Source organism: Balaenoptera borealis, assembly GCF_965194805.1.
Source record: "Balaenoptera borealis genome assembly, chromosome: 21".
In the NCBI taxonomy this organism is placed as follows: domain Eukaryota; kingdom Metazoa; phylum Chordata; class Mammalia; order Artiodactyla; family Balaenopteridae; genus Balaenoptera; species Balaenoptera borealis.
In genome coordinates, this window is record NC_138880.1 from 23449305 (window position 1) to 23462378 (window position 13074).

Below are 13074 nucleotides of genomic sequence, written 5' to 3' on the forward strand. Positions count from 1 at the left end.
TAGGATGTTCAACAAAAAACATGAACCCTAATATGAACAATGGACTTTAATTACATTTAATGATAATATATCGATGTGATTCATCAACTGTAAGAAATGTACCACACTAATAGAAGATGTCAGTAACAGGAGAAAATGTGTGCAAGGGAAAGGGAGTATATGGGAACTCTCTGTACTTTCCAATCAATTTTTCTGTAAACATAAAACTGCTCTAAAAGAATTTAAGATAAAAAAAAACCTGCTCTAAAAAAATAATGTCTAGGAAGTCCTAGTCACAGCAATCAAACAAGAAAAAGAAATAAAAGAAATACAAATTGAAAAGGAAGATGTGAAACTGTCACTGTTTGCAGATGAGTCTATTAATTTTCAAAGAGGTGATTATAAAGAAATAGTTTTTAATATCAAGGAATGAATTCCTAAGAATGCAGTTTGGGGGATGGGGGATAAGAGGCATACCATGGCCACCAGCACCTTCCACTAGTCTTTCTGATTCAAAGTTGAACCCCCTGCCACACCAACCAAACTGAAGCTGATTCCTTTTTTCAGTTCTGCAAGCATGGCCAGTGACTTTAGGAAAAGGAGGAAGAGCGAGCCTGCGGTGGGGCAGCCGAGGGGCTTGGGGGATCCAACTGCAAGCAGAACTAGCCCAGGTCGAGCAGACCTCCCAGGATCAAGCACCACCCTGACAAAGTCCTTCATTAGTTCTTCTCCTTCTTCCCCATCAAGAGCAAAAGGTGAGCAGCAATAAATGACATATAAACAATTTACTAGTTTAAGTTTTAACTTTGGGAGAGCTGGTCCAATGATAACTACCCAGAAATAGTTAGCATGTAAATAGTGTCTTAAATAAAATATAGTTTCAGAACAATAGCTTTCTTTATACACAGACTAAATCAGGATGGTGAACCATCTGAGTGGCTTAAAGGACTCTTATCATCTGTTAATGCTTTCTTTTCTCCAAATATATTGTGTGTGTTTTCTGGAACAAATTTAAAGTATCAAATATTGTATTGTCAGGCTATTAAAAGATTACATTTCCTAACATTTGCATATTGTCAACATTTTCTAATGTTACTACAACTAGAAAAATTAATCAGATTTATAGAATAGAAACTAGAAGTAGCAACAGAGAACGTTGCTGCCTAAAACATAAATTGGTTTTGGATTTTTAAAATTATTTAATTCTAGACAAAAGTTTGCCTAACCTATGAAAGTTGTTTCTTTAATCACTTGCTTTATATTTTGGTCAATATTCATACATACAGTAGAATATCCATGTTCTGCATGTAACATAGTGTTCAATTCAAACAGTCCACTAGTAAGAACTAACTGGTTTCAGGCCATAACTGTAAAGTTTAGATATCACCAAGCCAATTTTCTGTATGGCCTGTCTCCTCTCTGGAAATTTAGTGACTTGTGTTGAAAGGAAGATGTCACTCCTTCAAGTCTCTGTTTAGTTACACATTACTGCAGCTGTAACAGGAATATCCCCAAGATAGAGACCTAGGATTGAACCAGTATCCATAGGTACCTAGGATTTGGGGACTCAGGGTCTCCTCCAATCCTCTGGGGTTGAAACATAAGAGAGAAGAAATTTGAAGTGTGTGAAGAAAGAGAGCTGTAACTGAAGTTTCCATAAAGTAGCAGAGATTCAGCTACACATATTGAATGTAGGCACTGAAAGTGTTGCCACATGAAATTAAAGCTAAGAGTTAGCTGGTCTGTGTGCAAAAGATTTTTGGTTTTGATGATTGGGCTCTGGATAGGCAGGAGGTGCTAGCTCTTGTCCGTGGCCTAGTAGAGCTGTGACTACTTACTGGGAGATTCACAGGGAGGGATCCCCTTTCACTGTACCATTCCTCAAATTAACAGACGTACCCGTATCAGATTCTACTCATTTATATAAACAAATATCCCAAGGAAACCAATAAATCATGAAGTGCCATTGACTCATTATGCTTGGATACCACCCAAAAGTTAAAAGGGTTCTGATTAATTTAGATATTTGTTTTTATCCTAGGGGGTGTTAAGTCAACTTCCTTTCTCAAGTACTACATAGCTACTTAATGTGCTTATCTACTTTTGAAGAATTTGGAGAAGGCAGGAGCTGTCAATAGAGCTATTTTCCTCCACTAGGCTTATTTCTAAGAAGAAAATGTCCCATTAGATGTAATTTGGCCTCTCATTTATTAATTAACTCAGCAACACAAAAGAAAAGACTATTTCCATAGATATTCGAAATTGATGTCAGGGTTAGCTCTACATTATTATATTGCAAATGATTTTTTAAAAAGACCCTTCCTGGAAAAAAGCAAGTGCATTTACCTCTGATGAAAGTTTTACATTATATCCAGTTATCCTTATGGGAAACTGCCTAATAAGAGGTTGAAGGTAGAGAAATTAAAGAGGTAAATTCATTTGTTTAAAGAGGTGCTAGTTGGGTTTATTTCTTAGAAAAATATTAGCAGCAATAGTTCACAGCAACTGAACTTGATTTTGCAATTTGGGAAAATATTTTGTCTTATAGCTTTTTCTATCTAATGCCCATGAAAAATTATTTGATACGGTTATGGGAGTATTAATTAAATGTAAATTTATAAGTTACTCTTTACCTCTTTATTATTATAAATCAAATAAGATTCAAATCCTTACCATATTAAGATGTTTAAATCTATAGCATTTTTGGTATTAATTACAAAACCTTTAAATCACTACCAGGTCATGCTATTAGCTTACAAGGCACTACTGGATTTTGAATACCATATTTGCAGAAAGATGGATGAAATATGCAATAGAAATAGGCGTATTAGCGACACCAGTTACTTTTTATACATGGTTTTGTTAACTATCATCTGCAAAGCTACATTTATTGCCAAAGTATTGCCTTGCTTTAGAATTAGGCTTTTTTCTCTAAAGTTGAAGCTACACGTATATCAATCAGTGTCTAGATGAAACTCCACTAAATGCTTTCTCTTTGCTGTGCTATCTGACGCTAACTGACATGCTCTCCTCTTTATGAGCCTTTTAACTTCTCCAACGTCTCTCTTCCACCACGCTGCCCTGGACTAAAAGGTGGGGACGATAGCAAAATATGTCCATCCCTTTGCAGTTACTCAGGGCTCAACGGCAACCCCTCCCATGAGTTAGATTACTGTAACACTTACAGACAGCATTTGGACATCCCACATGACTCACAGAGGGCCATTACTTTCAAAAACGGCTGGCAAATGGCCCGGCAAAACGCAGAGGTCTGGAGCAGCACTGAAGAAACGGTTTCCCCCAAAATCAAATCCCGTAGTTGCGATGACCTTTTAAACGATGACTGCGATAGTTTTCCTGACCCGAAAGCCAAGTCAGAAAGTATGGGTTCTCTGTTATGTGAAGAGGACTCCAAGGAGAGCTGCCCCGTAACATGGGCTTCCCCCTACATCCAGGAGGGCCGCAGTAATAGCAGATCAAGGCTCCGACACAGGTCAGCCCACGACGCCCCAGGGTTCCTGAAATTGTACAAGAAAATGCACCGCATCAACCGCAAGGATTTGATGAATTCAGAGGTGATTTGCTCTGTAAAGTCAAGAATAATGCAGTATGAAAAGGAGCAGCAACACAAGGGCCTGCTCCATGGATGCAGCCAGTCCTCCACTGAGGAGGTGCCCAGGGACATGGTACCCACCCGCATTTCTGAATTTGAAAAGTTGATTCAGAAGTCAAAATCGATGCCAAATTTAGGAGATGAAATGTTATCTCCTGTAACCCTAGAACCACAACAAAATGGTTTATGTCCCCAAAGGCGATTTTCCATTGAGTCTTTGCTGGAGGAAGAAAATCAAAGTAGACGCCCCTCTCAGGTACAACGAAGCTACAAGTCTAAAACCCTGGTGCCGATCCACATTGAAGTCACCAGTGACGAGCAGCCGAGAACTCATATGGAGTTTTCTGATAGTGACCAGGATGGAGTTGTGTCTGACCACAGTGATTACATTCATGTAGAAGGATCGTCCTTTTGCAGTGAGAGTGATTTTGATCACTTTTCTTTCACATCCTCTGAAAGTTTTTATGGATCCAGCCACCATCACCACCACCATCACCACCACCATCACCGGCACCTCATCAGCTCCTGCAAAGGCAGATGCCCTGCCTCCTATACTCGATTTACAACAATGTTAAAACATGAAAGAGCTAAACACGAAAATACTGAAGAGCCCAGAAGACAAGAAACGGACCCTGGCCTTTCTAAACTGGCATTTCTAGTCAGTCCCGTGCCTTTCCGGAGGAAAAAAAATTCAACTCCCAAAAAACAGGTGGAAAAGGCAAAATGTAAAACATCTGTATTTGAGGCTCTGGACTCTGCCCTTAAAGACATCTGTGACCAAATTAAGGCTGAAAAGAGAAGGGGAAGTTTGCCAGACAACAGTATACTGCACCGTCTTATCAGTGAACTGCTGCCAGATATTCCTGAAAGGAATTCATCACTCAAAGCTCTAGAAAGGAGCCCCATGCACCAGCCTTTCCACCCACCATCTCAAGAAGGTGCTACTCATTGTCCATTGTACCAGAACGATTGTGGGAGAATGCCTCACAGTGCCTCCTTCCAAGACGACACCAACAACAACTACCACCACCAAGACCACGACAGTGCACTGAGCCTCCAAGGTGGATCAACTTTTCTATCTTTTCCCTTGTGGTTCAGATGCCCACCCTCCAGCTCTTTCATTTTCCATTCCTACATTCATCATTCTTGAGCTGTGAGACCACTTGGATTCATTATGTATTGTGAAGCAAATGCTTGTTGTGCAAATATGCCTTACTGAATGGTTCTCATTTGCTCATGGGATATTTGGACTTGATGTGTGGCTTAAAGTGATCATCAATTCACAAAAATTTACTCATTCAAAATCAAAAGGGAAAACCATTTTGTAGCTTGATGTTAGGGTTGAACCACCTGTTACATAGAAACAACCAATTAAACTTATTTTACCAATTTAAAAGAATTTCAAGGCAAAAATCATAATTGAATATCAGTATCCTTAAGAAACTGACAACTTTGCATTAGCTCTTTTTTTGTTGTAAAACGAATCAAAACCAATAGTTTAACAGTCTTTTCCTTGGTTCTTATATTAACTTTATAGTCATTCATTCAATAAATAATTTGCTGACATTCTATATAGAAGATACTAAATCAAAACACTCAGGAAGCAAAACCAAAATATGTAATATAGTAATTGATTGGCGATTAAAAGAGAATAGGACTTGTTTAATAACTTTCTCCATTTAAAAGATACAATTGGGATAAAATTTTTGTGAATATATCTTTAAGCTCTCTATATATGTCTCATTTCCATCATTCATTGTATTCATTTTCTCTTCCTTTCCATTATTTAATTAATTTATTTTCTATTTCTGCTAAAACAACCCTATACTGACATTTGAGTTAGACTATTTAGGATAAAAGTGACTCTCAACTTCATTTTCATAGATGGATTATTCCTGAAAGTGGAACACAAGGCCAAATAGCAATTCAAATACAGAGGACATTTTTTCAGGTTTACGGTACTGAAAAACAGGATGTTTTGATATTTATATCCAATTCTTTTCATTAATGCTTAAAGTGCATCTGTTTACTGTGTAAATTTTAGGAAGCTGGAATGAATATTCCAGGCTGAAACTTGTATTGTCAAGAGAGTTTTCTATGCACCAGACACTGCAAAGTGCTTTACATACATTATCTACTTAACACGGCATAAACCTAGGTGATAGATATTATTGTAAATACTGTTTTACAGTTGAGGAAATCAATACCCAAAGAGGACAAGAAATCTGACCAAAGTCACACAGACAGTAGGTAGCAGAAACAAGATTCAAACTCATGTAATTCAGAATTTGTAGCACAGAATATAATCTCTATAGGCAAAAAAGAGACATAATTCAGATTTCATATTAATGTAATATATATAGCCCAATTGTTAGTTACCATTGCACAAATTTGTTTATCTTATTAGTATTTATCTTTGCTTTCATTTATACTATACGACATGCTTCAAAAACAGAAAATTCAAATTTTCTAAATCAATGCCAACAGTTTGAAATTTTCACTGATTGAGACATGTCATAACCTAATGTTTTAGTAAATTAGCTACTTTTCCAGTTATTCAATATCAGTTACATTTCCACGTATAATGCATGAGATATAAGATACCATTAATAGATACTTGCAATCATTATTTTATAATGTAATTAATCATGTATATTTTGTTTTAAGGTGAACAAAAACAATGCAATAGTTCATAAGTAATTTGGCAACCAATGCAACACACTGTTTAGAAAATTTTTATCCCTTTGTTTATTGGAATAGATATTCACTTTCTAATAAGATAGTTGAATACAAAGGAAGGCAACAGGTAATGGCCTTTTAAGCCTTAAGCTTTAAGATGCCATCTTCAGACTCAATAAGTAATTAAAAACAGAGAGAAAGAGGGAAGAGAATGGCCATGACATAGTTCTGTCATCATCATACTTTATTTTTCTCTCTTTTTCATTACTATGTTCTTAAATTGTTCCACAGCATGTTTCAGTTTTTATAAGTCGTTGTTACCTTCTCCATCTTCTCCAGGCCCTATCATAGTAATTATAAACTGGTGGCAAAAAGGAATAGAAAGTATTAAATCTTTGAAGTAAACAATCCCTGTAACTGCAAATTGTCTATACCAGGTGCTACAGTATAATTATATCAGCAATGTTACAATTATATTTATATTTATGATTATAATACTTCTGTAATCTTGTATTGCAGAAAAAGGAAAAAGGAAAAAATGGAAAAATATCCATTTTTCCTCTTAAAATGCTCTGTTTTTGTCTTATATCATAACTTTATAATTACCCATGAGTTTTAGACCCATGTTTTCCATTGTGGTGTCTCTCCAAATGTGAAGGGTAAATAGTTGCCACCAGGGAAAATGGCTAAACCAGTCTGCTTTTGATTAAGTGGATACTCACTCTGGCCCTGTCCTTTCCAATAGACCGTGAGTCCCCTAGAAGTTACTCATCCACACTGACTGATTTGGGGAGAAGTGCACCAAGGGAAAGAAGAGGAACTCCAGAAAAAGAGGTAGTCTGTTTAGTATCATTTGAGTCTTTTTCACCAATATACTTGATAAAGCACTTGCCAGCCGAAGTTACGTCCAAAACCAGTAAAGAACCCAGATTAAAAACACAAAAGTGATGGCAGAGAAACTAGAAACAGTTTTCCCTGGAGCCCGAGCAAAGGACTTGAAGCCAGCTGCATTCTGACCCTAGCGGCAGGTCTCCCCCAGTTGTAATCCAGTTTTGACAGTGACTCTCTGAGTCTTGACCTGACACCCATAAATTAAAGAGTCTTGAGCTGGGCCGCCCCTTGCAGGAAGAAGGTTTCCCCTGTACAAATTTCTGGCCCAGTGATACAGGGGACAGCCCTAGGTCAGCCGTGCTGCCAATCAAAACAAATTCCATAGAAACAGTTTTTGCTGGCCTGCTTTTGTTAGAGAGGATCCCTGAAAAAAAAACACTGCCCCTGAGAACCACCTACCTACTGGCTCTTGTCCATGGTCCTGAGCCAGAGCTGGAGGTCTGGCTTGTACTATCTTGGAGCCATGAAGGTTTGATAGAAACTGAAGGCTGGTCTTGGACTGGCAGCCACTCCAGAAAGTTCTCTACAGGTGTCTGACATAGTCCAGGGCCTGTGGACCCCCAAAGAAGTCAGAAATGATCCAGGTTGCCCAAAGTTCACCAGAGTCACAGGGAAAGAGAGTGAGGTGAGGGGATTATTGGAATCAGAGAGGAAGTAGCTACAGGTGGCCCAGGCAGATCTGCGGGCCCCGAAGCTTGAGTGTGGGCACGAGTCACATCATGTCACAATTCAAAGATAAGCAGCTGGTTTACTGTGTGCTGAAGAATTCCTGAACTCTCCAGGGAATATAAAATGACCAAGCCTACACTTTTGGCTACTAACGAGCCTCTCAGTGATAAGTGGGCTAATATTTCTTTGCTATTATGTCAATAAGTGTTTAGTAAAAGGGGTAATGACTTCCCTCATGACTTTTTCCAGTCCTTTTATTATGATTCAGAAGTTGTGTCAATACTTAGGACATAGAGCAATTGACTTTCCACAATTATCCCAGGAAAAGCCAAAATTATACCTAGGACTGAATCCTCTGCAGGCATTTTATTCCCCTTTTATGGCATTCATTTACCTTAGTTCCTAAGATGAAATATGATATTCAATAGTTATGGTGAATAAGTCATCTGTTACATTCCTGTTATAGTTTAAATATCTAAATAAAGAACTAATTGATTTATTTATAAATTGCATAAACGATTTAAATTGTATACGTTTAATCATTCCTTGAGGTTTCTTTTCTCTTTAGTTCACGTGAAACTGCTTTTTTATAGGAAATCCATAATTTTAAGTTAGCGCTAACCATTTCCTTCATTTTCAGAAATTGCCTGCAAAAGCTGTTTACGATTTTAAGGCTCAGACATCCAAGTAAGTAAGATAAGTGTTCATCATATGATTTAAGTTGACTTTAAATACATTAATAATACTTTAAAAGACAAATATTGCACTGGGATGTGTTACAAATAAGACCTAATTCCCAATTCAGCAATCTACTCTAAATGGTTCCTTCTGAATTGATTGGGATGTGGGTAATTTTATTTTCATTTTGAGTTTAGTTGAGAAACATTGAGTTTTAAATTACACCAAACATGTTAGAGCACAATGAGTTCAAAAGGATAGGAAAAACAAAACGAAATTAAGGATCTTTGTTTCTACAATTTTCATGTGGAGAATGAAGTAAAAATAAATTGTTGGGGAGTAACACTTAACTGGAGAATTTTGTATCATTTATTTATCCAACTATATTAAGGATAGTTTGTGGTTAAAGACTAGAATTGTGTGTGAAGACTCCTGCAGTAAAATCTCCATTTCTCAATACTCAGAGCTTAGAGACTCTGAGCACAGTTCTATCCTGTGGTCTTTTGATGTTGGTGTTTTCATACTCCTGTGTCGTAATTTTTTACCTTTTTTTTTTAAGGAATTTGTTCATCAGGTGAGCATGGGGTTGGGGAAGGCTAGTACTAAGCACATGAGGAGGCTTAAATAGGAGTGAGTTTTCCAGCTCTGTTATGGCCCATGTCACAGACCTTACTTAAGAAACTTTGGTCTCCATTAGAATTCAAGATATTGGCATTAAATTATACCGTGCTGTTCAGCTGAATATATATACAATAACCAAAGCATTTATTCATAAAAATGCATATTATATGAATTAATAGTTAAGGAATCTATCTCTGGCAGAAGACATAAAAAATAAAATCACTCAGAATTTGGGAATTAAGTTAACTAAATAAGAAAATTCTCTTTAGAAGTGAAGATTTCAAACATGGCTTAAATCTGGGGTTAAAAAAAATCCTGAAGGAAAGCTTACAACTTTTTTTGATGAGATAAGTAACATCTGCTCTGTTTCTACTACACTATGGTCCTAGCTACTGTTCTTTGGATATGGTGTGATAATTTGTACAAGGCATGTCACTTTTATAAAATAATGACATAAAACATGTAAATTTCATTTCTTCTTTGTGACAATCGATCAAAAGTGTCCTTAGATGTATGAAGTCCTGAGGAATAACAGAGCATATAAAATATGCCCAGGGCTCACAAGCTTTTTGAGAAACCTTAATTAGAAACAGGCATTGAAAGAAAGATGAGGTACAGTGCAGAGGAAAGGTGTTTGTGGTGTTGACTCTGTCACTGGATTGCTTTTGCTCCAAGTGTCAAGCCCCTCACCCTCCTCTAAGACCACATCCTCATTGTCAATGTCTGACGTTGGCAAAGGTTCAGGGAAACCCACTCTCCCACACGCTGCCCATGGGAGTGTAAATGACACAGCTGTTCCGAAGGGCTGTTTGCACCATCCCACTTTCACAAAGGTCTTCCTCAACCAACGAAATCTAATTGTATTATAAGCCTCCAGAGAAGTGGACTGAACAATCACCCATGGAAACCATCCCATAATTTTAGTAAGAAAAAAACTGTTTCCCCCATACCATCAGTAAATTTATCTGATTGCAGCTTAATCACATTCCTCCTGTTCTGTTCTCAGGAGATGTAAAGAGCGGTTGTCTGTCACCCCCAACGTAGTTATGTACCTGACACAAAAATCAAGGTTATGGATGACTCATGCAGCTTTAAAAAAAGGTTCACACACCCAGAGAGCACTGAAAGTTTCAGGAGGACTATAGCCACATTGTTAAGTCATTTCAATCATTAGCTAGATGTGAGGGTTAGCAGACATTTGGTCCTATCCAAAATGTCCATGAGCATATTTGGCTCATGCCAAACTGTTTGGGACAGGACCAGATATCAAGCACCTTTTCATGTGGACCAAATGTCTCACGGACATTTTGGGCAGGACAAAATGTCCTGCAAGAGATGTGAGTGCTTTTTGTGCCTAACATCTTACAAACAAGAGATAGATATCTCTGTTTCAAATAATTATCTGTTTTAAAAGCTGTTTTTCTTTACTTAACACAAGAAAGTTTAATTTTCAAAAAGACACCCAAGTAACTCACCAAATGTAATGTCTCAACTGTTAAGGAGGAAAATGAGAGAAAATGCTATTCTCAAAGGTTGTCAGTGGCCACTGGTCAAAGGTGGTAGGCGCTGGTTGGAGCACACTGGTCAAAATGGGACTCTTAGAAATTCTAGTTCTGAGATGAGATGAACATAATTTTGAAAACTGGAGGGTGAGACCACTGTCCTTTTTTCTAGATGAGTTCAAAAATTTAAATACAAGTCTTTACACATAGAAAAGATATCTTTTCACACTTAAAAGAAAAATAATTAGTTGTCTCTTATTTACTTTTTTTTTTTAAGCTAAGCTTCCTACTCTCATTTCCAGAAATAAAACATACCTGGTGTAAATAAAACAGTTGGATTGTAAACATTAAACACTTTGGGTTTTATTTTCTACATTAGGCACTTGCATAAAAGAGGGAAGTACTGTATTTGAATGTAAGGCCCTGTGAATCTTGTTTGCTTTCAGGGTTACTGAAAATTTAACACAGATTCAATGTGAAAGTTCTAGCACTTCTAAATGTGTAATAATTCTTTTTACTATGCAACTTTTTTTCAATTAATTCTTTTAATCAACATGAAATATTCTACATCTGATATAAACCTCTCTCCATTATATATTCTGCACACATAAATGATCCAACTCAAGATTCTGAACAAAGCAACGCAGAAGATTTGGGAGTGGGAAGGCAGATGTGTGTGAAAATGGGGCTCTTGGCAAAAGATCTGAAATAAGTACCCTCCAATGAGACATAATTGTGGAGGCAAAATAACACAGAGACACAATTACCTGGGGGGTGAAGCCATGAAAACCTGAAGCAGTGAGGGTGAGAATTTAGGCGTGAATTATTTATGATGACTAATGTCTTTATAACTTAAAATTAAATACTCCAATTTACCTACTGTCTCCTTAGAAACAGTCCAAATGGAAAAGCATAGTTAGTTTCTTGAAAATATTTTTATATTTAAAAAACAGAAGATATAAAGGCAGTTACAAGCAATCTGTGCATGTCTTTGCTCTTGAAACATGTTTATCTTTGTGACTATAGTTAATAATACTGTACTGCATCTAAGAGAGTAAATCTGAAAGGTTGTCATCACAAGAAAAAAAACATTGTAACATATGTGGTGACCAGCGTTAACTCAACTTACGGTGGTGGTCATTTTGCAATATATACAAATACTGAATCATTATGTTGTACACCTGAAACTAATATAATGTTACAGGTCAATTATACTCCACTTTTTAAAAATGTTTATCTTAGTGCCTCACTGAAAAATCAAAGTATAAAATCTCTGTTTCACAAAATAAATTCATTATCAAGATATTCTACTTAAATGCCTGTCAACCAGCTTCAAGGATCCACAAGTAAAATTTTTTCTCATGTTGGCACTTCTGTGCTAAGGCTAAATGATACTGGTTTCCTTACTGTAAGCTTTAACATATCAAAAGGAGACAGAAAGAGAGAGAGAGAGAAGTAAGTAGCTAACTAGCTTCAGGACAAGTAAAAATCGGTGCGGAATAAATCCAGCCTTATGGCAAGCTTCAGGACTCCTCTACTATAAACCAATGACTAGACAGCAAGTCTGTCCCCGCCTTTAAATTTCATATTAATCTGCCTGTGATTTAAATCAGATGTGATGTTTACATTTGTTCTTTTTGAAATCATTTCTAAAGTTACAACGTTTCAAAGGAACTCTAAAAATTTTCAAGGAAAATCCTCATCTAACTGGACTCAACAGATTTTTTTCAATATTGGAAGTATATTTCCCAGCCACATACAGATCTAGTGAGAATCTTGATCTTAAGAATAATCGCCATACATCAGGAAAAAAAAAAACCATGTAAATGTATCTCTTCTAGGGAGCTGTCATTTAAGAAAGGAGATACTGTCTACATCCTCAGGAGAATTGATCAAAACTGGTATGAGGGAGAGCACCACGGGAGAGTGGGCATTTTCCCAATCTCATACATAGAGGTAAGTCCCTTCCCCTTCCTCCTTACGTGGTTGCTGTTTCCAGGGTTACCACAGGTCAAGCATAAATAACTGTTCTCCTTCATAGAAACTCACACCTCCTGAAAAAGCACAGCCTGCGAGACCGCCTCCCCCAGCCCAGCCTGGAGAAATCGGAGAAGCTGTAGCCAAATACAATTTCAGCGCTGACACAAATGTGGAGCTATCGCTGAGAAAGGTAACCTGCTTTCTTCACTGGTGCGTTTGAAAGGCTGTATATTTTCAAAACTAAGATAGGTCATCTTTCTCCTTAGACATTTTTGTGTCCCCCTCATATTCCGCAAAGGACTCCATCAGGCTGCCCTGAGTCACTGTTACCTGCCACTCCTGTGTCCTTCCAGATGAGGTCCCTGTGGGATGCAAAGCTTCTCAGAGAGACTTTCCCTCTGTGGTTTAGCCTGGGAGGCTCCAAACTGTCTCCAAGGGATGCCTCGGGCTAAATATCAGGAG

At 37.4% G+C, this 13074-nt stretch overlaps 2 protein-coding genes across 12 annotated transcripts in view; one reads left to right on the forward strand and one right to left on the reverse strand.

Moving 5' to 3' along the window:
- The window catches only part of SORBS2 (sorbin and SH3 domain containing 2), a 230452-nt gene that overhangs the window by 168231 nt on the left and 49147 nt on the right, over positions 1 to 13074 (forward strand). For all 9 annotated transcript variants that reach the window (XM_082375164.1, XM_082375171.1, XM_082375165.1 and 6 more), the window contains 5 exons: positions 547 to 734; positions 7017 to 7105; positions 8472 to 8518; positions 12474 to 12588; positions 12674 to 12802. In XM_082375164.1, coding sequence (XP_082231290.1) covers positions 547 to 734; positions 7017 to 7105; positions 8472 to 8518; positions 12474 to 12588; positions 12674 to 12802 — 568 coding nt within the window. The remainder of the gene's footprint in view (positions 1 to 546; positions 735 to 7016; positions 7106 to 8471; positions 8519 to 12473; positions 12589 to 12673; positions 12803 to 13074) is intronic.
- Positions 3403 to 13074, reverse strand: part of CFAP96 (cilia and flagella associated protein 96) — a 157354-nt gene continuing 147682 nt past the window's right edge. The window contains exons 6-7 of one of the 3 annotated variants that reach the window (XR_014239180.1): positions 12943 to 13074; positions 3403 to 3497 (exon numbers count right to left, since the gene is read on the reverse strand). The gene's annotated coding sequence lies outside the window, so the exon portion shown is untranslated. Of the gene's footprint in view, positions 3498 to 12942 lie in introns of those variants that run through there. The other 2 variants (XR_014239181.1, XR_014239182.1) reach the window with 2 other exon arrangements.